The 26,824-nt window shown below is 56.1% G+C and overlaps 10 protein-coding genes across 10 annotated transcripts; 4 read left to right on the top strand and 6 right to left on the bottom strand.

The window, feature by feature from the left end:
* The first annotated feature begins 428 nt into the window (after positions 1-428).
* On the top strand, positions 429-2,206 carry BO70DRAFT_314237 (zinc-dependent alcohol dehydrogenase family protein). Its single transcript, XM_025540276.1, has 6 exons — positions 429-645; positions 699-778; positions 829-898; positions 949-1,017; positions 1,077-1,752; positions 1,866-2,206. The coding sequence occupies exons 2-6, from the start codon at positions 741-743 to the stop codon at positions 2,057-2,059; spliced, it is 1,047 nt and encodes a 348-aa protein (XP_025399594.1). The 5' UTR covers positions 429-645; positions 699-740; the 3' UTR covers positions 2,060-2,206.
* Positions 2,207-2,533: 327 nt separating this feature from the next.
* Positions 2,534-3,669, top strand: BO70DRAFT_387043 (uncharacterized protein; the record flags this gene model as incomplete). The annotated part of the gene is made up of 3 exons (XM_025545873.1): positions 2,534-2,763; positions 2,811-3,005; positions 3,147-3,669. 3 exons carry the CDS (start codon positions 2,534-2,536, stop codon positions 3,667-3,669), a joined length of 948 nt encoding a protein of 315 aa, XP_025399593.1.
* A 141-nt stretch (positions 3,670-3,810) lies between these two features.
* BO70DRAFT_352500 (RING-H2 finger protein) lies at positions 3,811-5,400 on the bottom strand (the record flags this gene model as incomplete). Its single annotated transcript, XM_025541796.1, has 4 exons — positions 3,811-4,541; positions 4,649-5,132; positions 5,206-5,273; positions 5,397-5,400. The coding sequence occupies 4 exons, from the start codon at positions 5,398-5,400 to the stop codon at positions 3,811-3,813; spliced, it is 1,287 nt and encodes a 428-aa protein (XP_025399592.1).
* An 834-nt stretch (positions 5,401-6,234) lies between these two features.
* Positions 6,235-9,134, top strand: BO70DRAFT_361800 (histone acetyltransferase NGG1). The gene is made up of 3 exons (XM_025543129.1): positions 6,235-6,940; positions 7,074-7,789; positions 7,846-9,134. Exons 1-3 carry the CDS (start codon positions 6,403-6,405, stop codon positions 8,641-8,643), a joined length of 2,052 nt encoding a protein of 683 aa, XP_025399591.1. The 5' UTR covers positions 6,235-6,402; the 3' UTR covers positions 8,644-9,134.
* Positions 9,135-9,530: 396 nt separating this feature from the next.
* On the bottom strand, positions 9,531-11,751 carry BO70DRAFT_335915 (nitrogen permease regulating protein NPR2; the record flags this gene model as incomplete). The annotated part of the gene is given in 5 exon segments (XM_025541078.1): positions 9,531-10,317; positions 10,332-10,753; positions 10,807-10,943; positions 11,012-11,440; positions 11,502-11,751. The coding sequence occupies 5 exon segments, from the start codon at positions 11,542-11,544 to the stop codon at positions 9,531-9,533; spliced, it is 1,818 nt and encodes a 605-aa protein (XP_025399590.1). The 5' UTR covers positions 11,545-11,751.
* A 345-nt stretch (positions 11,752-12,096) lies between these two features.
* Positions 12,097-12,996, bottom strand: BO70DRAFT_290987 (uncharacterized protein; the record flags this gene model as incomplete). The annotated part of the gene is made up of 1 exon (XM_025539382.1): positions 12,097-12,996. One exon carries the CDS (start codon positions 12,994-12,996, stop codon positions 12,097-12,099), a length of 900 nt encoding a protein of 299 aa, XP_025399589.1.
* Positions 12,997-15,176: 2,180 nt separating this feature from the next.
* On the top strand, positions 15,177-17,941 carry BO70DRAFT_379437 (putative DNA repair protein). Its single transcript, XM_025545349.1, has 6 exons — positions 15,177-15,184; positions 15,235-15,333; positions 15,382-15,535; positions 15,582-15,850; positions 15,896-16,483; positions 16,530-17,941. Exons 2-6 carry the CDS (start codon positions 15,268-15,270, stop codon positions 17,871-17,873), a joined length of 2,421 nt encoding a protein of 806 aa, XP_025399588.1. The 5' UTR covers positions 15,177-15,184; positions 15,235-15,267; the 3' UTR covers positions 17,874-17,941.
* Positions 17,942-18,033: 92 nt separating this feature from the next.
* Positions 18,034-21,234, bottom strand: BO70DRAFT_361794 (urease Ure). Its single transcript, XM_025543128.1, has 6 exons — positions 21,054-21,234; positions 20,901-20,987; positions 20,808-20,834; positions 18,662-20,716; positions 18,533-18,592; positions 18,034-18,391 (listed from the first exon to the last, which is right to left on the bottom strand). The coding sequence occupies exons 1-6, from the start codon at positions 21,072-21,074 to the stop codon at positions 18,131-18,133; spliced, it is 2,511 nt and encodes an 836-aa protein (XP_025399587.1). The 5' UTR covers positions 21,075-21,234; the 3' UTR covers positions 18,034-18,130.
* A 276-nt stretch (positions 21,235-21,510) lies between these two features.
* On the bottom strand, positions 21,511-23,211 carry BO70DRAFT_361792 (HMG-box). The gene is made up of 3 exons (XM_025543127.1): positions 22,996-23,211; positions 22,210-22,596; positions 21,511-22,152 (listed from the first exon to the last, which is right to left on the bottom strand). The coding sequence occupies exons 1-3, from the start codon at positions 23,068-23,070 to the stop codon at positions 21,700-21,702; spliced, it is 915 nt and encodes a 304-aa protein (XP_025399586.1). The 5' UTR covers positions 23,071-23,211; the 3' UTR covers positions 21,511-21,699.
* Positions 23,212-24,819: 1,608 nt separating this feature from the next.
* BO70DRAFT_361791 (cytochrome b5 reductase family protein) lies at positions 24,820-26,170 on the bottom strand. Its single transcript, XM_025543126.1, has 4 exons — positions 26,059-26,170; positions 25,699-25,981; positions 25,571-25,645; positions 24,820-25,517 (listed from the first exon to the last, which is right to left on the bottom strand). Exons 1-4 carry the CDS (start codon positions 26,101-26,103, stop codon positions 24,949-24,951), a joined length of 972 nt encoding a protein of 323 aa, XP_025399585.1. The 5' UTR covers positions 26,104-26,170; the 3' UTR covers positions 24,820-24,948.
* Between the last annotated feature and the right edge of the window lie 654 nt (positions 26,171-26,824).

The raw sequence follows: 26,824 nt of genomic DNA, 5'->3' as shown, positions 1-26,824 counted from the left end.
ATAGGCTCATTGAGTGCATTTGTAGACCAGTCGCGGGAATTACAAAGTATCCCCCACCCGATATATCCATCCCGTCCATCCAAACAAACAAATCAGACCACCCCCAGCCAAGCCGCGTCCCCAGCATTCTTCCCCATTCGGCAACCTGCCAGGCTGTCGTTCCCCGCTACTCACTACACAGGAGGAGGATCGGGGCTAGTGGGTCGTGGGTCGTGGGTCGTGGGTTCGGACCCCTATGTGGGGTAAATTGTAGGTGTAGGAGAGAACCTTCGTCCGGGTTCGGGCGTTGAGTGGAAGGCTGGATGGGGGGGTGGTATACGTATACGTAAGTACCGGGAGTAATGTATGGATGGGATGGACTGGCTGAGTTTGGTTAGCTGGGTGGGATGGTGAGGAGGGAGGAGGTCTTGGATATGGTCAGGCGTGTTGGATTAATCCAATGAAGTAGTTGGTTGTGTTTGTTGTTGTCTGTCTGTCTGTCTGTCTGTTCTGGGGTCGGGCTGGGGTTCAAATAGCCTCGTTTCCCCCCTGTAAGGGCGTTTGTATTTCGTCTTCATCTCTTCTGAGTATTTATTCTGGTCTGCTGCTGCTTCTGCTACTTCTTCTTTTGGAGCTTTGTCGTATAAACCTAGACCCTAGATTCTTGTATGTCTGTCTTTCTTGTGGGATGTGATGGTTGCTGATGTGGTGCGATATAGACATATAGACATAATCGTCGCATATTCATATATCCCTAAGCCATGGGTTCCACTCTGCCTCAGACCATGAAAGCTCTTCGGTAGGTATCGGTCTGTCTGACTCCTGCTGTATCAAGCTAACCTCACCCAGCTACGAGAAGCCGGAGGTGCACAGCATCGTCGACGTGCCTCTGCCTGAGCTGCGTGACGGTGACATCCTAGTACGTTAGCTGCTCCTTGCAGACATATCATCCTGTCTAACAACCCCCAGATCAAGGTCAAAGCTTGCGGCGTCTGCGGCACAGACCTGCACATCCACGAGGGCGAATTCATCGCCAAGGTAAGCAACCAAACATACCCCCCCAGCCCAACCCACTCCACCACTGACTAACAGCACAGTTCCCCCTGATCCCCGGCCACGAAACCGTGGGCGTCATCGCCGCCCTGGGCCCCAAAGTCAAGAACTTCCAGGTCGGCGACCGGGTCGTAGCCGACAACTCCGAGCTGTGCGGCGAATGCTTCTACTGCCGTCGCGGCGACGAGCTATTCTGCGAACACTTCGAAGCCCACGGCGTGACCATGAACGGCGGTTTCGCCGAGTACTGCGCATACCCTGCGGGCCGAGTCTTCAAGATCAACCACCTCTCCGACGTCGACGCCACGCTCCTAGAGCCGGCGTCGTGCGCCGCGCACGGGCTGGACAAGATCGCACCGAAGATGGGCTCGTCCGTGCTGCTGTTCGGGGCCGGGCCGACGGGTTTGATCCTCGCGCAGCTGCTGCGGCAGTGCGGTGGGTGTCGCGTTGTGGTTGTTGCGCCGGAGGGCCTGAAGATGGATCTGGCGAAGCAGCTGGGCGCCGGGGATGAGTATATTGCGTTGTCGAGGCAGGATCCCTCTGCGCAGTTTTTCCGGTTGAGGGAGGAGAATCCGTACGGGTTTGATATTGTAGTTGAGGCGACCGGGAGTGTTAAGATTCTAGAGGATTCGATCCATTATGTGCGCAGGGGGGGCAAGTTGGTTGTTTATGGCGTTTATGCTAATAAGGATCGCGTGTCTTGGCCTCCGAGCAAGATTTGTGAGTTTATTTATTCTTCCCTTTTTTCCCTTTTTTCCCTTCTTTTTTTTTTTCCACCTTCTTTCTTGATTCGCTTCGTTTTTTTTTTGTCGGTTTGCTAATAGCTATGACAGTCGGCGACGAAATCACCATCGTGGGCAGCTTCTCAGAGGTATACAAGTTCCCCGCAGCCATCGACTACCTCGACTCCGGCAAGGTGCAGGTCAATGGCATCGTGAACAAGACGTTCCGCATCGATCAGTGGGAGGAGTGTCTGGAGGCGATGCGGAATAAGTCGGCCATCAAGGCGGCGATTGTTTTTGACTAGAGCTAGACAGACATGGCTGGTGACAGAACTAGAACGAGCACTCTCACACCTGTGACCCGTCTATCCAGGTGTCTGGACACCTTTTTGGTCGGGTGGTTTTTGTTTCCAATGGCTGGACTGTGCGTGTCTCATGAGTTATGAATGGATGTTTATCTCTTTTTTACTACTCCGTAGTGTTGGTGTGTAAGGTGGGAGTGTGGTGGTGTATGTAGTTGTAGTAGTTGTAGTAGTTGTAGGAAAGATGGACCTCGGGGGAGCCACCAAAGTACTTGTCAATAGTAAGTACTGCCCGAAGCAGCAGTCAGCTGGGTTCAACCGGTTCAACTTCAGCGGACGGGTTGAACCCAAATCGATCTTATCGATAGAATTCTCCACTCCAGCTCCGTCACAACTTCAACAACACTTCCTTCTTCCACCTTACACCACCACTCTCCAATCCAATCCCGCACCCAAAACAAAAGAAATCAAAAGAAAATGGTCAAACCCCTCTCCTTCAAAGGCGACAAGCCCAAAAAACGCAAACACGACTTCTCCACCAGCGATCCCTCACGCAAAAAGCCCTCCACCAGCACATCAACTCTCTCCGCAACCACCCCCACCGAACCAGATACCTCTGCCTCCGCCTCCGCCCTCGAAGAAGCCTCAGCCGAAGACCAATCGTGGGTAACGGCCGATACGCCCTCTGATCTAGCGGGGCCGATCATGTTTGTTTTGCCGCGGACGGACAACACCGATACAGATGCAGATGCAGAGGGGGATACACGGGGGAAAAAGACCCCCCGACATGTCTCGCGACAGACGCCCACGGGACCGTCTTCGCGAGCGTGGTGGAGAATCTCATCGAGGGGGATCCGGCGACCGCGGAGCCGCATGATGTTCGCCAGGTGTGGGTTGCGACTAAGGTGGCCGGCGTGGAGGGGTGGAGTTTTAGGGGGTCGAATGGGAAGTATGTTTGCTCCTTTCATTCCATCATATTCTTTTTTGGCATTTACGGTTGGTTGGTGGTTTGGGCAGTTGGCTGTGCTTGGTTGGATGGTAGCAAACCGAGTCTATAAGCAAAGCTAACCACACATGTTCATATGTATAGATACCTATCCAGCGATAAACACGGCATCCTCTCCGCGACGGCATCCGCAATCTCCATCCACGAGATCTTCGGGGTCCGGGAGGCAGAGACCGGCGGGGGCGGACTCTTCACCCTTGTGACCGGAACGGGATCTACCTCCACCTCCACCTCCACCTCCACCTCCACCCCTGTTGATCAAAAACAGCCCGAAAAGTCCAGCGCGGAAACCTACCTCTCCGTCAAAGAAGTGCTCTCGAAAACGACCGCATCCGGAACGAGAATCGAAGTCCGCGGCGACGAGACGGCCCTCTCGGCGGGAACGAATATCCGGATCCGCATGCAGGCGCGGTTCAAGCCGCGGATCAAGGCGAGTAAGGAGATCAAGGCGCGCGAGAAGATCGGGCGGAAGGAGTTGGAGGGGATTGTGGGGCGGAGGTTGGATGAGGAGGAGATACGGCGGTTGAGGAAGGCGAGGAAGGAGGGCGATTTTCATGAGGTGGTTTTGGATGTGAGGGTTAGGGGGAAGCATGATAAATTTGCTTAGATCTTTTTTTGGGGGGGGGGGTGTTTACGTTTCTGCTACGGTGTTGGGGTCATGTGTACAAATTCTATGTATTCATATCGTGTGTGTGTGTATGTCCAGCCGTGGGTATCAATCATCGTACAATCTATGTCTGTGGTCGAGTCATCTGGAGGGCGAGGGCGAGCCGGGCTCCGGCATATCCCGCGACACCAGCGTGTCGGCCATCTGGTACGGCATCCACCCCGTCGGGAGCACGCTCTTCTTGCAAAGCGGGCATAGACTGCTGCTCTGCGTCAGAGACGTGTCGATGCAGCTCGGATGGAAGATGTGGCCGCAGGGCAGCTCGCGGACGGTCGATGACCCGGGCACAAAGTCGTCGAGGCAGATCGCGCACATCGTCTGTGAGCGACTGAGTCGGTTCTTGTGGCGGGGGTAGGCGGCCTCGTCCAGACCCGCCATCGTGGACTGTGACGATCGTCGGACCGAGCCACCGTCGGCCGGTTCTTTATCCTGTGCGTCAGCTGTCTCGCGGACCTCGACCGCGGGCGACTTGGGACTCTCTGCAGCCTCTTCTTCGCTCTCTTCTGTGATCTCCGCCAGGTGCTCCCGAGACTTCGCAGGGTCGTCTTTTCGGCCTTCACTGTGACTGGCCCCCAGGCCTGTGTAGATGTAAATGGGGATGGAGTTCAGAAACTCGTGCGGAACCCGGATCTGGTGCATGCCCATGTGTTCGAGATCGGCTTCACCGGCCTCGATGCGCCGCTGCAGTTCCCGCCGCTGTCTCTTGTGCACTAGCTGGTAGAACAGGAGGAGGATGATGGTGAGGACGAGGATCGTGCCGATGATGGCGAGGATGAACCCCCAGATACTGGCCATCTTCTTACTCCCGCTTTCTAGACGGATGTCAGCACTGTTCGTGGCGTGGGCGTGGCGTCGGCTTTACCTATATCAATCGCCGAGACGAGTCGGTACGCTCCTGACTGAGCTTGCGCCAACGCACTCTGGTTCATCTGGTCATTAGGATTGCCCAGGTTGCCATCCCGTGACAGCCGGTCCATCAGGGTGACACCCGCTGCCCCAGGGATTGCGTACACCGGATATTCGTTCCGCGCTTGCCAGCCATCGCTGCCCCCGAGTCGCCACGTCGGGTCATTTGCCGACGGCGGCTTTGTGTCGTCGTTGGACGGCAAGAAGAAGAGCAGCGCGTCCGTCCGGACCTGCTGCGACGCATTTAGAAACTCCTGTGCACATTCAGCGTTTACCCAGGGCGCCAGCCCGATCACACGGTCTCCAAATGGTGTGGCGCTCTCGATGCGGGTGACATTAGCCGGGACAAACGGAGCGGTAGCGCTGTTGCACGGGCTTTGAGCACTGAGACTGGGGACAAAGAGAATTCCCTCGATCGGGCCTTTGTCCGGGGCATTTTGCTTGGAGAGCGTCTGAACGGTGCCGTCGTCGAGTTTGAGAGCAAAGGCCGTGCTATCCTAAACAATCAGCCCGGTTAGCCTCTGAAAGCACATTCGATCAGGGAAGCATATTCAAGCATCCAAGGCATACATTCGATGCAGCTGTTGTATTGGTTGGGTCCGCGAAGAGCGTGGCAATCGTGGTCACCGATTTGGCAGCTATTGCAGAAATATCAGCATGAACTCAGATACGGATAACGATAAGCCAGCGATTCCATCGAGATTGGGATCAACAAAGGAATGTGTGGCAGAATGGCATTCTCTCAACCATAGGGACCATACTCATTGTGAAACACGGTCGTGCTACGAGCACGGGTCCGATGGACCTAAGAGGGATCCAGCAGCTTAAAACCCAACTCCAGAGGGTGTCGAAGACCCTGTCGTGGACCGAATCTGGCAGTCAGACGGAGGAAGCAATATGGCCACTGAAAAGGGAAGAATGCGAGGGTGAGGTCAATAGCCTGGGGAAGAATGCTGACAGGTCAGGTTGAACTCGACAGCAATCGCGGATAGCTGCTGCACCCACCTGTGGAAGAGCCAAGGCCATGCAGCGTGCTGCAGGGAGAAGATCATTTTAGGGTGAAGTGTGCTGCTGGGTTGCTGTCCTCCGAGGAGGCTTTTTCTTTCTTTTTCTTTTTTTTTCTCAGTGCGGGCCACGGTATTATTGCAGATTGAATGCCGTTTGCATTGAATGGACTGAAGTGGGACGTTTGCGGGATGGCACTGGAAGGTCTAAAAATAAAAGCGAGACGCCGTGATGCAAACATCGGCCGCCCGATCGGCAATCACATCATGCTTGACTATCGGTTGTAGATGGGTGGTGTGTAAGTTGTGAAGGTTAGATTTCCATTGGTCTCTGGTGGAATGGGATATACTCCGTGGTGGAGGAGGTGTAGATACAGTACGAAGTAAGTAGTAGATATACGAACGTCGATCGGGACCCTCTCTAACTCCATCCGTCGGTGGGGACCCGATCAGTCATCCCTTGTGCACCTTATGCACCGGATGAGTCAGGTATGCTCTGGATCAACACGTGACATCACATGGCCCCTCACGTGGAGGAGGACCAGCACCCAACAAGTGAAGCAACAGGCATCACGCACCGCCCACCACCGTGACGCGACAAGTGAGCTGTGCTTGTTGATGCAGGAGTGTTTGCCCCCATTATCCGTCCATCCAGGGCCCCCATCCCCCAGCCCGAACGTCATGGGCTATTGAGCCCCGAGCATCGAGTCCAGACCACAGCTTATCGCCCATCTCGACCCCATCAGCCCCGGCCATCTCCAACATGCCCTCCGCCAACAAAGGCAAGGGCAAAGGTCGCGAGGCCCGGCCCTCCCGAAGCCGTAACACCACCCCCAGCTCCAGCTTCAGTGCCCCGACCGCTTCCGCCCCGCTCCACAGCTACCTCGACAACGATGCCTCCAAGTTGATGTTGCCCTCCACCGTGCAGTATGGGGAACTCCTCGAGCGCATGGGCGGGGTCGGCCCGATCCCCGACTCCAAGTCCCTCGAAATGCTGATGGAACACCTAAAGACCCTCAGCCAGCTGGCCGAAACACGCGGGGATGCATGCAATGCCGGGATCCGGGAGCTGTCGCAGAAGCGCAAGGAAGTGGTGGACGAACCGGAATCGGCCGACCGCGAGGGAAGCGACCGGGTCAAGATGAAGCGCGAGGCCGACGACGAGGAAGAAGACAAGGTGATGAAGGGGAAGCTGAAGAGACGAAAGGAACGGGGGAGCAGCTCAAAGGAGGAACGCCCACTCGCCCATGGTGCCCACGATCTTGCCCGACAGGACGGCGCCGAGACTAAGGTTGAAGGAGGTGAGTTATCTGCATTCACCGAGCATCTATTCGAAACTATCCCAGTCCCTTGTTGGAACGGATCGCATCTGCGACGCCATGTGCCTTCCACATACCTCACTTATTCCTATGCCCTCGACTAACTCATGTCCAGCCGCATCGCCGGTGTCTAGAAAATCGAAGAACGCGGTTTCCGACGAGAACTCCTCCCTCTCACCCCCATTGCAAACGTCACCTCGGCCCGATGCCGCAACCGATGCCGCGGAAGATGCAGGCTCCGGCGATTCAGACGATAGCTCCGAGTCGCATCAGCCTGAGCCCGCGCCGGCGGTGCCCCAGGTGCAGGTGTTTGGTCCGAACCCGCTCAAGTTCGACGACCCGACGGTCTATCACATCCGAGAAGTCACACCGGGGATGACGGACGAGGAGCGGAAGGTGATCTACAGCGTCAACCGATTTCCATGGAGCGACCTCAGCCATCTCATGGCAGGCACGGCCCCGGATCGCGACTTCAGCAACGCCAAACCCACCAATCAAGTCGGCGCCAACACATTCCTCGCCTACATCGACCCCTACGTCCGACCTCTGACGGAAGAAGACATCGCCTTCCTGAAAGAGAAGGTCAGTTCCGGCGGCCCAATCCTGCATGCTGCCGCTGATGGAGCACAGGGCGATCGCGCGACCCCTTTCATCATGCCCCGACGCGGCAAGAAGCATTACAGCGAGGTTTGGGCCGAGGACGACGGACTAATGAACGTCGACCAAACCAACGGCGACAAGGAGCGATTACCCCTCAACCAAGGCCGAGGAAACATCGACCAAATAACAGACGAGACCCTAGAAACCGACAAGATCTCCGTCGGCCCCCTTGTCAGCCGCCTCTACTCTCTCCTCCGCTACGAACACCGGCCCTCCGCCGACGAAAGCACCGCCAACGGCTCCATCAACGGAGACCCCACCGCCGCCTCCACCACCACCACCAACGGGCCCCCCTAAACAGCGACGCCATGGATATCGACCACCCAGCGGGAGCCGGAGCCGGAGCGGGAGCGGGAGCCGGAGCAGGAGCAGGAGACACCGACCCGAACTCCAAGCCCCTCGCCTCCGCAACGGCCTTCCCCGACGCCTCCCCCAGCGGCTTCAAAGTCCCTGCGGCCAAACTCGACCACGCGCAGCTCGACGAGCGCCTGAAAGCCGAGCTCCGCCACGTGGGCTTCCTCGGTGCCGAAGACAACCCGGACTACGACGCGCACTACGACGACGACATCGCGCAGCGTCTCCGTCTCCTCCAAAGCGAGCTGAAAAAGCAAATGATGATCAACAGCGCCCGCAAGTGCCGTCTCCTCGATATCGCCCGCGAACGCATGGCCTACCAGGAGTACATGACCATCCACGACGACCTCGACTCCCAGGTCCAGCAGGCCTATTTGAAACGCACCCGCACCCTCGGCAAGAGCAAGAAGGGCTCCCAGGCGAAACACCGTCCCGGGGGCGCGGGCGGCGGCAGCCATGTAGTCAGCGCGGCGGGCGTCGGCCGTCCTGCTATCGGTGATGTTGCGAGAACGCTCATGGATCGGCGCAAGCGTTGGCGCGATTGTATCGGTCCGGTGTTTAAGGACTGTAAGACTAGTGTTCCGGGGGCGAGTGATACAGTCTTTGATCCGGCGGTTATGGCCGAGTATGAGAAGGCGGAGTTGGAGGGCTGGGATGAGGAGCAGGAGTGATTGCAACCATGATCATGAGATTACCTCAACTGCTGATACGAGATCCGCTTACTTGATTCGTGTACATTTGCTTTCTTTCTTTCTTTTCCTTCTCTTTCTGCTTTTTGTTTTCCTCCTTCTTTTGATTTTGTTCCTTTCTTTTGATTTTTCTGTGTTCTTAGCGATGATCACCCTATTGGAGCGGATGGGATGGGACAGGTTGGATTGTACTGGTCGTAGATCATGATTTGTGCTGACTACTGGTCTTTTCTCTCCCTGTGGAGTTATGCGAATGGCGAATGGCGAATGGCGTTCGTGGTGCGGTGCGTACACTACTCGTGGTTTATGATGACAGTTGGTGATGACGATGGTGTGGTGACTGTGGCTGAGCGTGACAGTGAACGAGACAGGGCGTTGTTTGGTTTAGTTATTTTCCTTCCATTTCTTTTTTTTTTTTGGCGATATGTGAATGCAAGAAGAGAGACCTATCTATCTATCTATCCATCTATCTAGATTCCTGTGGACATGACATTGTCTGGTAAATAGGATATGTAGGTAAATAGGTACTGTAGATAGGTAGATAAGTAGATAGAGTCTCTAATACCACTAACTTGATAAGTTCATATCTCCATGTCCGATAGAAAGGCTAGATATAGATCATAGTATAATAGTCTATAGAGACATCTATGAGCGATTCATTAACGAACTACTCGTACGGAGTAAGAACTGGGTATCAACATCAATTATCAACCATCAACATCCAAACCACCAATCAACCAGCTAACCAGCCAACTGACCCAACCGCCAAACTACCATGCAGACACACACACACACACACACACACACAGACACACACAGCATCTATCCATCCATCCACACAAGCAAGCAAGCAAGCAAGCATCCATCCATCAGCGATGCAAAATCAACACCTCCCCCCCAAACCGCTTCAACCTCCCCGTCAACTCCCTCTCACTAATCTCTAGCTCGGTGCAAATCTGATCAAAACAATGCATGCCATCCAAATACCTCGAGAGGGTCTTATCATCAATATCATCATCGTCCTCATCGTCCGCCTCCGCCTCAACCGTGACGATCGTGCCCGCCCGACTCCCACTCGCTACTGACGCAGTTCCATGGCCTTGGCCTTGTCCCTGTCCCTGCCCTCCTCCGGCTCCTGCTGCCTCATCCCTATGCTGATTCTGGTTCTGCTGCTGATGCTGGGAAATCGGCGCCGGATCATCGCCTACACTAGACGCATACGGGCTATTCGTGCCGGTTCCGGGTCCGCGTGATGACGGGCCGCTGGGGATCTGGAAGGTCGAGCTGGGGTGGTGGCTGTGGCTGTGGCTGTGGTGGTAGAGGGAGGATTTGAGCGGCGGGGCGGGGTTTCCCGTGGCGTAGGCGTATTTGTGCACGCGATACAGGAAGCCCTTGATGATTCCGAAGGTGATGAAGCGGCGGATGTCGATGTGGGTTAGTTGGCGGGTGTGGTGCAGGTACCATTGTTTGATGCTTTGGCCTTGTTTGAGGCTGGCGTAGAGTTCGACGAGCCCGATGCCGTCGACGACGGGTTGGGAGGAGGGGTGGGAGGAGGTCGGGGGGAGGTTGTGGATGAGGGTGTGGTGGTTGTGGTGTTGGAGGTGTTCGTGTTGGTGTGGTTGTTCGTGGTGATGGTGGTGGTGGTGGTGGTGGTTGCTCGCGCGGGTGACGTGGTCGTGCTGCTGGCTGGGTTGGTGCCGGAGCTGGGACTGGGGCTGGGGGTGCGACTGGGAATGGTCATTTCGCTGGCGCTGCTGGTCGTGAGGGGGTCGCCGATGGGGGGCCACACGGCGTCTGGGTCGTGGCGGGATGGGTAGCCTGGGGTCAGGGCGGCGGAGGCAGCGGTGATAGGGGAGGCGAAGAGAGTGTTGACGTAGCGGGCGCATTCCTGCTGCATGTCTTCGTCTATGGCGATGGTGGAGCTGAACTGGGCGGTTGGCGCGTAGATGGCCGAGAAGGAGAAGATGTCCAGGAGGAACAGGCAGCCGTAGTACAGCAGGTGGCGGATTGCTCGGCACGTTAGGGAGAAGTCGGTGTCGGCGAGGATGGAGATGATGCGGATGCTGTTGACGCCGTTGATATGTGGGACGATCTGGAGAGTAAGTTGGTGTTGTGGAGATATGGGTTGGGTGAGATGAGACGTACCCGTTGCATGGTCAGATCCCAGTTCTCGTCCATGAAAGTCTGGTATCGGACAGTGAAGAGAGGCACATGCCACGCCTTGACAGGCGGAGGGGCCGGATAGACGGGGAACAGCTTGATGTTCAGGGTGTTCAGCTCGTCTGGGTTGGTCCTGGTTAGCATCAGGGACTTGGGTAGACACGCAGTGGACTGGATGGGTAGCAGTTACCGATTGGGATCATGCACTCGCAGTAGTTGTTCAGGTCCTCCATCAGCGTCTCGCACAGGCTGTACACCTTCCCTTCGCCCGGCTTCGAGTGGTCCCTGGACAGGAAGCCATTCTGTTCCTCCAGCCCGTGCATCAGATCCGCCAGCTTCTGTACGACGCTCTTGTAGGTGCTGAAATCCTCCTCCTCCGCCAGTACCACGCAGAAATTGAAGATGAACTCATTCCGATCGTAGCGAAGGGACTTCATGCAGATCGGGTAGCCCAAGATCCGGTAGCCATTGGTGCAGACCTGGATCAGGTTGCCGCAGAGCTCTTGCCGAGGAATCACGAAGAAGGAGATGTCGGAGAAGGTCAGGAAGAGGGGCTGCGCAGGGGCGGTCGCAGAGGGGACGATGGCGCCATCGGGCACCTGGTGGACAACCTTGGGGCCTATCGGAGAGAATCAGTGAGCTGTGAGCAGATAACGGGGGAGGTTGACGGGGCTGCCCACCCTCTTGGGTGTCGAATTTGCTGTAGAAGATGGCCTTGATCATGGTGGCATCGGAGGCATGAGGGCGGAGATGGGGGTCGAGGGGTGTCGGGCTCACGCCATGTTCCGTCAACACTCAGTCGGATTCCACCAAGGGATGATTGCCAGCATGCAACGCCTGAGGGGTGGGATGCGGAGACTGAAGAGAGAGGAAGCGTCGTCGGTCGCGGGGAGCGGCGGGGAGCTCCTCGGCGGAGTCGCTTTCTCCTCCGTCCCTCCGCCCGCCTGCGTCGGCCCCGCAAGCGTCACCCGCGCTAACATTCGCTTATGCTAGTATACACATCATTACGCCTTTGTCTGTATGTTCAATTTATTGTTCTAATCTGGACTGGCCTTCGCGAGGATGCAGTAAATAATCTATGCGCAAATGGTGCGGCAACTTGGTTAAGGGGTATTACAACAGTAGGAGAAGAAAAGCACAAGCAGTCAAGGAGATCTATAAGAGCAATGTGTGAGTCAAGAGGCAATGAAATCCACCGTGATGCGCCGCAAATGCATGTTCGCTAATGTTGAAAGTCGCAGGGGAAAAAAAACAGAAACCTGATCAACAGGAGTCTTATCGGGTACTCCTGGACGGTGGGGAGTGGGGATACCGCCGCGCCGCAGCGCCCGAAAGCCTGGTGGACGGGGTGGGCAGCAGGAATGGTTCGGAGAGAGAGGAAGATCGAAGGCCGCCTCTACTCAGGGTCGGCATCAGAGAAGGGACGTCGTCGAGGTAACTCAATGGCTGGCCCGTGCGGATCGCACTCAGCACGTCCGTGTAGCTGCCTCGTTCCCCGGCTTCTTTCAGCCATTGTTCCCAGTCTTCGTCGAGGGGCACGTCGGCACCCTGCTCGCGGGCCGCGGTCGCTGCCATCAGGCGATGGTTCAACTCCACTCCGCAGCTTTCCATCTCGTCGTCACTCGAGTCGTCCTCCGCCTTTTCTTCCACGATACAGTCAATCCCCCGATCATCGATCAGGTCGCTGGTAGGACGCACGTCCTCGAACGTCTCGATTCGAACTTCGGGCTCCTTGGCGGGTTCCGGATCATCCTCGTAGTGGACTTCGATCGAGGCCAGGAAGACAGGAGACTCTGGTCGGACACCATCAGCGGTCGTGTCGCGGACCCGGACCCCTTCTTCCTTCTCGTATCGCTCGCGCGCCGACTTGGTTCCCTCCCAGCGACACAAGGAGGAGATCTCGGCCTCGGTCAGCCGTAGCTCATCGAAGGCTCGGAACAGTCTGCGGTGCCATGGAAATCGACCCAGCCTCATGCGATGAGGGCCATAGGAGTAGTCGAGCCCCGGGTATTGAGCCTCAGGGCAGTCGAGCGATCCGTAGAAAGTGGACGTTTCGATCCGAACTTCTGGGACGAGGTTGCGGGTGATGTGCGCCGAAAAGGTGGTCGGATCACTGGAGCGCGGGCGCGGGAATAGTGTGCCGTACACAATCTGGGCCAGCGATGGTTTATGCATGATGGAAGTTGTTGGTGGTGGTGGTGGAGGTAACTAGGGTTGAAGGTGGCGGGCGGCGCGAGGAGCGGTAGCGGTATACTCAGTCGGGGGAGGGAGTATATAACAAAGGGAGAGAGAGAGGCAGGTCAAAGAACCGGGAAATGCGAACTCAAAATAATGAGGGGGAAGCCGACGAAGACAAAGAAAGAAAGATTAGACAATTAAAACCAAGAATGGAATCAAGGAATGGGAAAATCAGGAGATGCGAAAGCCAGTGAATGCGAGTAGGAGGAGGGAGCCGATCTGGAAGCGGAAGGGGGCCGTTGGGAGCGGCAGGCAATAGTCAGGAATGGGGACGGGCTAGAATAGGAGGTGCGGCGATGCTGGAGTCGTCCGATCTCACCACGGTTTCAGCCGTGCTCCGCAGTCAATAATAAAAGAAACCGGGAGGGTCAGGCGGTTGATTCGTCAGGGGAGAACAACACAGAGAGGCATGCCTCCACCGGATCAACCCACGGAATCTGGACCACACGTGGAATGAGGAGAATGAAACACAGTGGCCGGAATGCTGGTCACCACCCCGGAGTTTAAGTAGCTTCAAGGTCGGGTTCGCCGCGTTGTTTCGGGGGATTCGATGAGAGAGGACCGTCGGGCCTCTACGGAGCGATGATGTGACACACCACCAGGCAATAAGACGCCTTGGCTAGGTTGGCTTTAAGGTTCCTGGAGGACCCCAAGCCTAATCCATCCACTATCGCTATCAGCAGGAAGGGCCCATACTGCAGGGGCGATCGCTATCGGTGGTAGGGCTGGTCCCGATCAGGATCAGGATTCAGGCAGAATGAAGGATAATGATATAATGATGATCGAAGGAGTCGACCCGGTCAGGGAGCGAGCGACGGATGGGGAAGGGGGGCATCTTTATATCAGGCGCGGTGTTTTTAGTGTTGTCAGTCGGGTGACTCTGGGAGCGACCAGACCACGCATGCAAATGACCAGCGCATAGGAGACGAACTGCGTGGAGTCGTGAGTTAGCCAACCTAAATCCGTGACAACAGGAAGATCCATCGAGAGACAACAGGCTGGCCGCCTCCCCATATCGGGCCCTGGATGGCACCAAACCTGCGCTGGCGAGCGGGTCTTTTTTTTTTTTTTTTTTTTTTTTTTTTTTTTTTTGCCCACTCGCCTCACGACCGTTCGTCTGCAAGGCCACTTGGTCGCTGGCCGCGACTCGCTGCCCGCTCATGTAGGTACATGATACATCCTTGGGCGAGGGACTCCCCGGGTTACATCACATCGTGATAGGGTCCCTTCCTTGTCGCGGGGCGGGTGGAGCGAGGGTCTGGAGTTGAGTTCCAGTTGCCTGTTGATCGGTGGGCGAATGGACTGGTCTCAGAGGTCGTCGTCAGGAAAGCCCCGAGCAGACAGACAGACAGACAGACAGACAGGACTGATCGGAGTCCGAAGGAGACGAGCAGATAGATAGTGTAGGTAAGACTGTAAGAGGCGGTCTGATTTGTAGACCTGGCATTCTGGCAAGGCCATTATTGCCTAATCGCGCGAATGGGGGGACAAATCAGCCACCTCGTCACTCGGAGGAGTAGGAGGAGTAGGAGGAGTAGGAGGAGTAGATGCTGACTGAGTGCTGTCTACAATGATCCTCACGTTATCTGCATCTGCCGGTCTGCTGCTGGTCTGTCAGGCTGTCAGGCTCGTAACTGAGTCCCATCCCGGTCACGTGGTGCAGGCCCGATTGGGAGGCGCCACGCCTGCTGTCACTTTCCGGCCTCGCCTTCCTCTGTAGTTATTTTCAGATTGGACACAACCCCACCGGGACTATCGCCTTGGGCAGACGATGATCTCCCATATCCCCTCCACTCTCCGCGCTGCCCCCTCCCCTGCTTCCGGAGGGCAGCACTCGCCTTCCATGTCGACCTTTGATGGGATCGTCCCGGGTAGGCCTAGCTATACTTCCACCACGACTGCATGTCTTCTAACAGAAAGTAGAATTCCCCTCGATCCGGAGTAAGCTCATACTGGCTCCCTCAGGAATGAATATCGAACTGAGCTAGCAGTCGACTACTTCCGCAAGAACCCCGACAGGCCACCGCCTTTGGCCTGTTTCCTCAGCCATGTCCACAGCGATCATCTGCAAGGACTTGAGTCCTTCAAGTCGCCATTCATCTACTGTTCTGCGGCGACGAAAGAGGTATCGGTTGACCTATAGGCTTTGCTGTGACCTTGGCTCACCACTACCAGCTGCTCTTGCGTATCGAAAAGTACCCCCATCGGATGAACTTCAGTAAAGGCATTCTAGAGTCACGGCAGCTGCACTACAAACACCTCTCCAAACTTCTCGTAGGTATTTGACTACATTGGTAGTGCCTATCAGCTCACTCTTGACAGAGACCAATCCCTTTGAACACGCCAACGGAGATTGAGCTGACCCCACGATTGTCGATCCGAGTCACTCTTCTAGATGCAAACCACTGCACAGGCGCCGTGATGTTCTTGATCGAGGGCGATGGAAAGGCCATACTATACACAGGCGATATTCGTGGTGCGCAGTATCCAACACTTCTGTTAATCTCCTCTAACATGAGCAGCTGAACCCTGGTGGGTCAACAGCATCATCCGACATCCGGTCCTCATCCCCTATACTCTAGGGGGCAAACAGCTAGACCAGATCTACTTGGATAACACCTTCGCCCGTCCGGCACATGTCTGTCACACCTTTCCGTCCAAAGCAGAGGGTGTAGCAGAGCTGCTGCGCAAGGTAGGGTTATACCCAGCCAATACTACGTTCTACTTCCGAGCTTGGACGTTTGGCTATGAGGAGGTCTGGATGGCACTCTCTGCTGCTCTCAATTCGAAGGTAACCTTTCATCCACGATTCTCGCCTCCTTACTGATGAAGGAAGATCCACGTCGATCGGTACCAAATGGACCTGTACAGGGCTCTTGTCTCGCAAAATACCCACGAGGCCCCGTTCCTCTGTGGCTACGCGCTGGGGAATCAGTACGTCCCCGGCTGTCTCAGCGAGGACGAGCAATGTCGCATCCACAGCTGCGAACCGGGCGTCCACTGCTCCGTAGCTGCATCCAAGAACACCGTCTACATCGCTCCGATTGTCAACCGCACGGGCAGCGGTTCAGAAATGCCCGAAATAGGAGCCGGTGGGGGAGGCGGCGATCTATACCAGGTCCATGAACTCGAACTTCCAGACCAGTCAACATTAGAACAGCTGGAAAAGCTCTGTCTCGAACGCATCCACGACACCCAGGCACTCTCCCAGACAAGACAGGCTCTTGCCGATGCCTTCCAGTCTAAAAGCAAAGCACTGTCGCTCGACAGCTACGGCATGAAAGATGCACACGACATGTCTCTAGAGAGCCTCGTGAACATCCTGAGCCGCGGTCGTCTCAGCCAGGAAACCTTGTCCGGCAATGTAGCTAAACACGCAGATGATCTACGAGACAAGCAGGGCAACCTCCTCCCCAAAATCATCGTACGTCTATCCACCCCTTCCCCCAAATTCCAACTAACACCCCCAGAATTTCCCCTACTCGCGCCACTCCTCCTACGCGGAACTCTGCGACTTAATCGCAGCCTTCAAACCCAAAGACATCCACCCCTGCACCGTCGACCCCGTCACCTGGGACGAGGACGTATCCATGCAAACGCTGTTCGGACACCTCTGTCCGGCCACCTCCACATTCGCCCACGACCAACATATGCGCGAAATCACATCCAACGACCCCGACCTGCGCGCGAGGAAACGGGCCCGCTACGAACACAACCACCCCTCTTCTACACAATCATCCCAACAATCATCCAGCATGATGGACAACATCGGCATCCCAGACCACCCGAAACTCACACCTACAATCATCTCCCAGCCCCAACCACCTGCCTCTTCAGAACGAATCCCCTCCCTCAACTTAATCGAAATCAAACGCACATCATCACCACCACTACCACCATCATCAACAACAACACCATCCCATCCAAACGAACCACTCACTCTCCCCACCCCAACCCCCGCCACCGCCAAAGCCCGTCGCGACGAGATCCGCCACGCCTGGAACTTCCTTAACAACGCCAGCTCCTCCCAGCGTGAGCTTTACCAGCTCGATTCCCTCCCGTCTTCCTGGCCTACGGATGATGAGAACCCGGCGGTCCCTGTATCTGAAATCGATATGACGCCTTACCCAGCAGACAATCCCTACACAGAAGATAGACCCTACCTAGCAGATAGTCAACTGGATGGACCCGCGAGAGAGCTAGTAATTCCAATGCCAATGCCGATATCTTCAAGATCACGCCATGCTACTACTTCTCCTACTCAGACTCCAACTCCTATACCCGAAACTCCTATATATGAGCAACAACAACCAGCCCTAAACCCCCACGACAACACACACACGCAGACACAAACACACACACAAACCACCACCACCACCACCGACGAAACCACCCACAGCCAAACGCTCTCCCTCCCCTCCTCCGCATTCTTATCCCAGGATCAAGCCCACGAACCCATATCAATCTCAAGCTCAAGCTCAAGCAAGACTGAACCCGACCCCGAACCTGAATCCGACCTCGAACCTGAGTCTGCCTCCGACTCCAACTCCAGCAACAAAAGCGAAGAAACCACCGAAGACGATCACGATCACGATCACGATCAAGATCAAGATCACAACAACCCGCAACCCAGACACAGACACAAACCCAGACAAAGACAAAGACATAAACATAGACCAGGTCTCCCTCGCACATCAACCCAACTCCGGCGCGACGCGTATCTAGCCGCCAGGGCTGATAGCTTTGAAGCCTGGGCGACGGTTTCGTTGATTTCGACGGGGAATAATCATACGGAGGAGGAGATGGAACTTTGACTTTATTATTATTGTTGTTGTTATTATTATCATCTTTATTATCATATTTCATGATCAGGAAGTCTGAGCTGGGCATGAAATTAATAAGATAAGATAAACAAATAAAGTAAATCCAGTATTCACAATGCAACATGACATGATATGGCATGACATGAAATGACTCGCTCATCCGAGTAGTAAAAAGAATAAGTCCTATGTACAGTACAGCCTCACCCTCATCAGCCCCCTCCCCTCCAAACCCCTACCCTATTACCACACTAATAAACAAAATAATCCTGCGTAAGCGGCAACTCCCCCGCGGGCTCGGCCAAACACGCCACCCCATCGGCCTCGACACGATAACTCTCCGGATCGACCTTCATCTTGGGCATGCTATCATTGAATTTCATGTCTGCCTTGCCGATGTTGCGACAGTTTTTGACGGCCTCGACGCGTTTCTGCAGGTTGTAGGTTTGGATGGTGCCCGCGGTGAGGGAGGCTTGTGAGACGAAGGTTATGGATGTGGAGGGGACGAGGGCCTTGTTTATTTTATTTTTATTAGTGGTTATTTTATGATATGGATTTGAAGAGAGGGTAGGGTAGGGGCTTTGGAGGTAGAGAGGGGATAGGGTAGGGTAAAGGAGGGAGGAGGAAGGAAGGAAGGAAGGGAAGGTACTTACGCCGAATTGAGGACGCATGATGATGGGTTCGACGGTGGGGATGGAAGCGTTGGGGTCGCCCTAATTGGTATCTTGTTAGTGGGATTCCGGTGGTCTAGGCGGGGGTGGGGGAAGAGGAGAGGGAGGCACCATTTCAGAAACAGCAATCATCCCACTCTTAACGACTTGCGATGGCTTCGTGCCGAACGCGCTCGGTGACCAGAGAACCAGATCCGCGATCTTGCCGACCTCAATACTACCGATCAGATGGGACATGCCCTGTGCGATGGCCGGGTTGATGGTGTATTTGCTGATATACCGCTTAACCCGGAAGTTGTCGGCGCCAGTGCCTTCGTCCTGAGGGAGCGGACCGCGCTGGGCCTTATTCTTGTGCGCGGTGTTCCACGTGCGCAGGATGACTTCGCCGCAGCGGCCCATGGCCTGGGAGTCGGACGACATCATGCTGATGGCGCCGAGGTCGTGGAGGACGTCTTCGGCGGCGATGGTCTCGGCGCGGATACGGCTCTCGGCGAAGGCGACGTCCTCGGCGATGTTCTTGGACAGGTGGTGGCAGACCATCAGCATGTCGAGGTGCTCGTCCAGGGTGTTCAGGGTGAAGGGACGGGTGGGATTGGTGCTGCTGGGGAGCACGTAGGGGTGTTCCACAACGGAGATGATATCGGGGGCGTGGCCGCCACCGGCTCCTTCCGTGTGGTAGGTGTGGATGGTGCGTTTCTTGAAGGCTTCGATGGTCTGTTCGACGAAGCCGGATTCGTTTAGCGTGTCGGTGTGGATCATGCATTGAACGTCGTACTTGTCGCACATGTCCAGGCAGGTGTCGATGGCGGCCGGCGTCGAGCCCCAGTCTTCGTGGAGTTTCAGCCCGGCGGCGCCGGCGTAGATCTGCTCCTCGATGCTAACTCCGCCGCAGTCGTTGCCTTTGCCGGTAATACCGACGTTGATGGGCAGACGGTCCACGGCTTGGATCATCTGACGCATATGCGTGGGACCGGGCGTGCATGTCGTAGCATTAGAGCCGGTCGACGGTCCGGTTCCACCTCCCAGGAAGGTCGTGATACCCGAGGCCAGCGCCTCGTCCACCTGCTGGGGACAAATGAAGTGGATGTGCGTGTCGAAGCCTCCGGCCGTGACGATCTTGTTCTCTCCCGCAATGACATCGGTGGACGAACCAACAATCATGCCCGGAGTGACACAGTCCATGATGTCAGGGTTTCCAGCCTTCCCAATTCCCGCGATGAGTCCGTCTTTAATACCGATATCGGCCTTGAAGATGCCCGTCCAGTCGATGATCAGTGCGTTCGTAACCACCGTGTCCAGACATTCCTTCGTGGACTTGTCAGAGGACTGGCCCATTCCATCACGAATCGTCTTGCCTCCGCCAAAGGTGCACTCATCACCGTACACCGTGTAATCCTTCTCCACACGAACCCAGAGGTTGGTCAATCCCAATCGGACGAGATCACCAGTCGTGGGACCGAACATGCGAGCATAGACTTCGCGCTCCATCGAGAAGGGCGTCACCAGCGCACTGTCCGCCGTGGGCTCCGGAACATGGGCAAAGCTCCCAGCCTGCAGACGGAGCATGATCTCCTCCGCACGGCCAAGATCCACCTTCCCCGAAGCAACGCAGTTACCTCCACGGATGATCCTGTTACCCGAGATCTCCACGAGGGTCACCGTCTTCGTGTCTCCGGGCTCAAATCGCACCGAGGTGCCGGCAGGAATATCAAGTCGGTAACCATAAGAACGGAGGCGGTCAAAGTGCAGCTGTGGATTCGTTTCGATAAAGTGGTAGTGCGACCCGACCTGAATGGGCCGATCACCCTTGCTCATGACCTTGAGCTTGATCCGCCTCTTGCCCTCATTCAGGGTAATGCGCTGGTTCTTGACTGGCAGCACCGCTCCGGGCATCTTCTCCGGTAGGTAGTCGGCGGGATCTGGATCGGGGAACGCATCGGCGGGGGGGATGGGGAGGAAACTGCCGTACAGCGCCTTTTCCAGGTCGCCGTCGTCACTGCTGATAGGGTGGTGTACTGTCACGAGATAGGTGCCGGTGCGGAACGTTCCTTCGACCTGCAGTTCAACCAAGGTGGATACGACGGAGGGTAAAACATGTCGACGACCCAGCATGGTCTTGCCGATGGACATGAGATCGGCCACGGAGTATTCGCCATCGCGGATTAGCTAGTCAAGCGGGCCAGTCAGTACGAGCCAACAAGGCGAGACACCCAGGACGGTTCGTGGGGGGGGGAGGGGGGTATTTATTTATATTTACCTCCTGCAGATTGGACGAGATCAACGCCTAACCAAATCATCAGACACATCTTCCAACAACGGCGTATAGCCGGTCCCATATCATGCAACGTACCGCAGCTTCGGCATGGTTGAGTCGCACACCACGAGCGAGACGGCGCTGGGCCAGAAAGCCCACTTGGGAGATGACGAGCTTGTCAAGCTGGAGGGAAATGGGTCAGTTTAGCTGGAACTTCTCACGGAAGATGCCGGGCGGCAGGGAACACACCTCCTTCGGAATGAGATGCATCCTTGGCCGGCAGTCTGGTCTCCCTTAGCCTGGCAGTCGCGGGGGGGGCAGCTGTCAGATCGCGACCCGGGCGTGTTTGGGGGAGGGCACCAGGAACGGGGGCCCGGGGAAGGGATTTAAACGCGAGGAGATGAAAAACGCGCCGGGTCGGAGGTGGAACTGGACGAGAGAGAGAGTGGATGGAGATGCAAGAGTGGGCAGTGGATTATGGAGGGGATGTGGGGGTCGAGAAAGCGCTCGGCAGCGCTGATAAGGCCGCATTGGCCTATGGCAGGCCCCGGGGCTGCGGTGACTAACGACTCCCAGTCAGACTGGCGGTCCCCATCGGCAGTCGCCGACTCCCCGATCCACGGGCCTGCTGGCCTGCAGTTGAGCTTGAAACGTGCCTACGGCTAGTGTCCGCGTTCGCTTAGAAGTATAAGACCGGTATAGGATCGCCAAGCTTTTCAATTCATAGACAGCTACCAACATCAACTGAACTCCCCAGCAAAGCAGACAGTCCAAGCGCCAACAGACCAAGAAATACATACTGCAAGCCCCGAAAAGATACAGATACATCCCACAAAGCAATCCACGACATGCTGTCATACCAAGAGCATAGATCAATTTACATCACATGGCCACTTTACTCGGCAGCGGCCTCGCTCTTGCGCTTCTTCTTGGGGGCACGCTTGCTTTCAGTTGCAGCCTTCTTGGTAGAGGCGGGGGCGGCCTCATCCTTGCGAGCAGCAGCGCCGCGCTTCTTCTTCTCGGGGGACTCCTTCTCGGCGGCAGCGGGGGCCGCGGCCTCCTTAGCGGAGGCGGGCTTGCCCTCGCTGCGGCGGCGGCTTTTGGTGCTGCGCGGGGGAGTAGGCTCCCGGACCGGCTCAGGCTCGGGGGTCTCCTCCTCCTCTTCCTCCTCCTCCGACGCGGAAGACTCGTCTTCGGACTCGGATTCAGAGCCAGTCTCGACGCCCTCGATACCCTGGTGGAGCTGGCTGGCAGCCTTGGCATCGTCCGAGTAGGTGACACCGGCCTTGTAGGCCTTCACCTTCTCCTTGTAGACAGCAAGGTTGTCGGCATACATCTTCTTCCAGATCTGCTGTGCTGTTAGCCCATGTTTTTTTTTCTATTATGAGCAAAGAATCCCACGCACCTCCTTCTTAGCTTCAGGCATCTCAGCCCAGCGACGAGTACCCTCGTCCGAGACCTCCTTGGGCTTGGCACCGTCGCCCAGCTCCTGAGCGATAAGAGGGCGGCTGGTCTGCATGTAGAGGAAGAAGGGGGTCAAAGCGCGCTTGGGGGCGTTCGGGTCCGGAGCACGACGCTTGCGCTTCTTCTTCTCGCCCGCCTCGGACTTGGCGCCGGGGCTGGAGGCGCGCGCAGGGATAAGACCATACTCATGAAGGCTGTCAGTGATGCTGTCGAGGCCGGCAATACCCAGGCTGTTAGGGCCGTGACCCAGCGCAACATCGGAATGGTTGACATAGGCCTTGATGACATCAGAAATAGCGGCATTCAGCTTCAGTAGAGTGGAGAGAACCTGAGGGTTGAGTTAGTTTGGCATTCATGGCTCGGGTAGCGGGGATGACGGGCATCATGGGGTTCGGGGTCGGTGATGAGGAAGGGCTTGGGGGAGGGATGACGGGCGGGAGGGGAGGCGCCGAACGCGTAGATCAGACAGAACCTGGCACGGAGCGGAAAGGGAGGTGAGGGGGGAGAAAGGCAGGTGGCAGTCCAGTAGTGATGGTTCTGGGGATGGGGGACGCGGAGACCCGACGTCGCGCAAGAGCCCGTCGGGGCGTCTTTGTTTACGGACGCGTTGCGTGGTGGTGGTGGTGGTGTGTGGTGGTGGTGCAGCGCGCAAGGCCCGACCACCCAAGCTTAGGGATGGTCACGGGAGGCGAAAAACAACGAGGGGAAAGAGTCAAAGGAAACTTACACCGTCGCGGGTTCTGGTAAAGTCTGCGACATCGATGGTGATGGTGCCATCAGCGGCAGCCTTGGAGGGAGACATGATGGCGGGTGTAGGACGGTGGCAAACACCGGCGAGGATCGATAGGGTGGTAAGGGTGGTGGTTGGTAGGGAAGAAAGAGGGAGGAGAAGGAAGGGCGACGACGGGGGGTGGGAAAAGAAAGAATTTTCGCAGGTCGCTCGCTAGCGGGGTCGACTTAGCGGGACGAGGCCTCCTAAATAGTGCCCGCTCGTCACTGCCCGTCCTCGCTGTTTTGGGCCGTCCCTCTACTGGACACCCGCCCTGATCGCCCCGGCAGCTCTAGGGGGGGGTGGGAGTCAGTGAATGTTCCCTAGTAGCCGGGGGGGGAGGGGGGGGGAGACCCGGCCTTCCCTTTGGTCTCCCACGCCCGGTCGGGGTGCGCGAGGCCCCTACGGGAGGTTGCCTAGTGCTACCTCCGAGGGTGTACCTACAGGGTACCTCTTGTACCTAATAGTACGAAGGTTCCCCCCCAGATTGACGACCCGGTGAAGTGTGACCCCTCCACGGCGGCGGCCCTGAAACTGGCTGAAACTGACTACTGGACTCAGTACTCCTCCCACGCCCACATTCCCTGCCCCTGCCAGGCTGCCAGCCTATGCTCTCGCAAACGCCAACTTTCACTTAACTTCAGGCTGCCCCGGGTCCTCAAGCTCATGTGCACCACCTGTCAATTTCTGCCGTGTATACTCTGTATCCAATCCCTCCAACTCTCATCCTACCATACTTAACTACCTGTATTCTCTATTTCTATTCAAAGTAAAATAGAAAAAGAAAAAAGAAAAGAAAACCCCCCAAATAACCGCCCACCCGCCAGCCCACCAGCCCACCAGCCCACCAGCCCCGGCGCTTCCACGTCGCCCAGCTCGCGGGCGCGCGGGCGCTGGCTCGGGGAGCGTCAGTCAGTCAGTGCCTCTGCACTGCTGCTCCTGGCTCCTGTCACTTGGTACCCCGCCACGAACCCAACACCCAAGTTCCAACCCTTCACCACCCAACCCTGCAGGCTGTAGCCTACCTAGTATATTGTACCTACCGTAGCTGATCCATCCCATCCCATTCACCTTCCCTTCCCTCCCCCCCCGAAAGCCCTCCCTCCTCCTCCCTCCCCAGCCCACACCCCAATGTGATCCATCATTTTGTCACACCGCGCTCGTATTCTCTAGATCTCTGATTGCTGATCGCTGATTGATTGCGAAATGTATCCAGTTTCATGTAATTTTGAAACTTTGCCGTGTGTATTGGTTTTGCGTTTTATGTTTTTAACAGTGGATACTTATATATATTTGGTGGTGGTGGGGAATGCGCCATGTTAACGTTTAGATTGAGGTGAGGGGCTGGATGGATTCATGGAAGAGTATAGTAGTACTAAATCGGATGACTTGATCGAATCTGATATCTATTCTATTCGAGTGAGGATGGGTGGGAGACGAGCTTTTTTTGTTTGGTGTATGGTGTATGGTGAGGGTAGAGGATACTATACCTATATAGGAGAGAGGGTGGTCAGCGAGCGATGGCGTTCCACTCAGAAGCACCGGGAGGTTCACTGTAGCCGTGCCCTCCTTCATCCATGATTGTACATTCTATTTTACCATTCTATTTTACCGTCTGACGACCCAATGCCGGCAGACGAGCACGGTCTGGATATTAAGCAGACGGAACATCCAAAGGCTTGATCTTAGTTCGGACACCGCAAAGAAACTAGGTTGTCACTGTACGACTAGATATATCTCCGCCACCGACTTCAAAGTCGGGTTGGCGCTCGTCTACACTGGGTTGGCTGTGAGAGTGTTTTGATAATGGATGGGTATAGATATTGCCCGGTAGAGCTCTAGTCGCTCAAATGGTCTAAACATGACAGGATCCAATTCAAAAATACAACGAGGTCTTCATATACACCCCATCTAGAACTTGAAAACCTGCTCCTTGGTGTAGCCCAGCTCCTTCAGCACACCGGACAGCTCGCCCTGGTCCGAGGGGCTGTTCTTGGTTCCACTGATGGCCTTGTACATGCCGGGGGGACCGCAGACGAACACCTTGATGTTCTCCTCCTTGGGCTCGGGCAGGACCGTCTTCAGGAGCTCCTTGGAGATGAAGCCCTTGCCGCCGGTCCACTCCTTGGGGGGCTTGTCGAGGACGTAGAAGGCCCGGAAGCGCTGGGGGTAGGTGTTCTCGAGCTCCTCAAGCTCCTTCTTCAGGAGGATGTCCTCCTCGGTGACGTTGCCGAAGACAACGGTGACCTTGGTCTTGTCCTCGGGGTTCTTGAAGATCTGGCGGGCAAGCTGGTACATGGGGGTGATACCAGTGCCACCGGCGATCAGGCAGATGTGGTTGTGCTTGTTGGCCTCCCAGGGGTACTTGGGGATGGGGCCCTTGAAGTCGAGGCGCTGGCCGACGTTCATGTTGTGCAGGTGCTCCGACATGGGGCCGTTGGGGTAGACCTTGACGACGAGGTCGATGTAACCGGGAGTTTCTGGAGGGGTTAGCGGGCGTCCAATTGGTCTTGGGAGAGGCGTCTGAAGTTACCCTCATCGCTGGTAGGGGTGTAAGGACGGATGACGACCTTCTCGCCGGCGGGCTTGAACTTGGTCAGGAGAGCAGCTGCAGGTTGATGAGCAAATGGGTCCGCGCGGCCTCACAGCGGAATGACTTACAGGCAACCTGAAGACCGGAGACAGCCTCCTTGTCCTCGAACTCGAAGCGCAGGCGCTTGGTGTTGTGGTTCAGAACCTCAATCTCCGACAGCTTCAGGTCAAACCATCCTTGGTCACCACCCTTGAAGGTCTTGGGACGGTCGACAACGGGGGCCTCGGCGGTGGCAGAGGAAGAGTTGTAGCGGTACAGTCCGGCACCGAGACCAGCGAGACCGACACCGATGTAGATGGGAGCCAAAGAGGCCTTGGCCTTGGGGGCTTCCGTAGAGTACTTGCGGAGACCCTGGAGCAACGTTTAGCACAAATTTCGATCGGTAACCACAAAACAAACACCAACACCCCTTGGGGCGGCTTGCTTACCTGCTTGAGGGGCTGAGCGCAGCGGAGGGCTTGACGTGCGAACATTGTGGGAGAACGACCGACACCAATGTGTGTTCAATTGATGGGAGAAGGGATATGAGGTAGGTGGAGGGAAGACCGGGCGGGTGAGACGAGCATCGGCAAAGATAATAAAGCTCCTCCTCCGCCTCGGGCTCCGAAGCGCCGTTCTCGCACATGACGCAATGGCCGCCCGCCGTTCCTGGTGTAAATCCGGGCGGATTACTAAGAGGGCTGACACCATCCGTCGGCCGGGATGAGGAATCGCTCAAGACTTTCTTCTAGAATGCGTCCCTCGTCTCACCACATTGCAACCAGCGGACTGATCTGTACGACTAAACCTCAGTCATATGATAGCAGAACCACTCCGTATCGTGAATGTCCATCGCACGAAATGCTAAAGTTAAAGTCCTTATTCCTGACCAACTAACCTGTTATAAACATAGCAAGCAGGCAACAGGCTAAGTCTCGGGGCCTCAGGCTGTGGGCGTCAATCCGTGTACTAAACGCATGGTACATACTGCGTGTGTAAGTAGTAGGTAGCATTGGGTAGAACAAGGATACTGTCCGCAACAGCGTCACCATCCCATTCAAGCACGGGGATCTTCTTATCATGAATGCTACTGCGAGAGATGCGTCATCTCTCTAGTTCCCAAGCACTAAAGCACTTGAGACAAAAAGACCATGATGTCAATCCTGAAATGTACTACATACTGCCATCCTGGTCATCCGACGGATATACCAGTAG

This window comes from Aspergillus heteromorphus (assembly GCF_003184545.1).
Source record: "Aspergillus heteromorphus CBS 117.55 chromosome Unknown BO70scaffold_11, whole genome shotgun sequence".
Classification (NCBI taxonomy): Eukaryota; Fungi; Ascomycota; class Eurotiomycetes; order Eurotiales; family Aspergillaceae; genus Aspergillus; species Aspergillus heteromorphus.
This window is presented reverse-complemented; position numbering and strand designations above follow the sequence as displayed.

Coding starts and splice junctions, on each gene's coding strand:
- BO70DRAFT_314237 (XM_025540276.1), top strand. CDS start 741: ATGGGTTCCACTCTGCCTCAGACCATGAAAGCTCTTCG. Junction 899..948: donor TGCGTGACGGTGACATCCTA/GTACGTTAGCTG, acceptor AACAACCCCCAG/ATCAAGGTCAAAGCTTGCGG. Junction 1,018..1,076: donor AGGGCGAATTCATCGCCAAG/GTAAGCAACCAA, acceptor CTAACAGCACAG/TTCCCCCTGATCCCCGGCCA.
- BO70DRAFT_361800 (XM_025543129.1), top strand. CDS start 6,403: ATGCCCTCCGCCAACAAAGGCAAGGGCAAAGGTCGCGAGGCCCGGCCC. Junction 6,941..7,073: donor CGAGACTAAGGTTGAAGGAG/GTGAGTTATCTG, acceptor ACTCATGTCCAG/CCGCATCGCCGGTGTCTAGA. Junction 7,790..7,845: donor AGATCTCCGTCGGCCCCCTT/GTCAGCCGCCTC, acceptor CGCCGACGAAAG/CACCGCCAACGGCTCCATCA.
- BO70DRAFT_379437 (XM_025545349.1), top strand. CDS start 15,268: ATGAACTTCAGTAAAGGCATTCTAGAGTCACGGCAGCTGCACTACAAA. Junction 15,334..15,381: donor AACACCTCTCCAAACTTCTC/GTAGGTATTTGA, acceptor CACTCTTGACAG/AGACCAATCCCTTTGAACAC. Junction 16,484..16,529: donor ACCTCCTCCCCAAAATCATC/GTACGTCTATCC, acceptor TAACACCCCCAG/AATTTCCCCTACTCGCGCCA.
- BO70DRAFT_361794 (XM_025543128.1), bottom strand. CDS start 21,074: ATGCATCTCATTCCGAAGGAG. Junction 20,835..20,900: donor TCAACCATGCCGAAGCTGCG/GTACGTTGCATG, acceptor TGATTTGGTTAG/GCGTTGATCTCGTCCAATCT. Junction 18,392..18,532: donor TCATGCGTCCTCAATTCGGC/GTAAGTACCTTC, acceptor AAAATAAACAAG/GCCCTCGTCCCCTCCACATC.
- BO70DRAFT_361792 (XM_025543127.1), bottom strand. CDS start 23,070: ATGTCTCCCTCCAAGGCTGCCGCTGATGGCACCATCACCATCGATGTC. Junction 22,597..22,995: donor TTACCAGAACCCGCGACGGT/GTAAGTTTCCTT, acceptor CTCAACCCTCAG/GTTCTCTCCACTCTACTGAA. Junction 22,153..22,209: donor TGCCTGAAGCTAAGAAGGAG/GTGCGTGGGATT, acceptor ACAGCACAGCAG/ATCTGGAAGAAGATGTATGC.
- BO70DRAFT_361791 (XM_025543126.1), bottom strand. CDS start 26,103: ATGTTCGCACGTCAAGCCCTCCGCTGCGCTCAGCCCCTCAAGCAG. Junction 25,646..25,698: donor CTCCGGTCTTCAGGTTGCCT/GTAAGTCATTCC, acceptor ATCAACCTGCAG/CTGCTCTCCTGACCAAGTTC. Junction 25,518..25,570: donor CACCCCTACCAGCGATGAGG/GTAACTTCAGAC, acceptor TAACCCCTCCAG/AAACTCCCGGTTACATCGAC.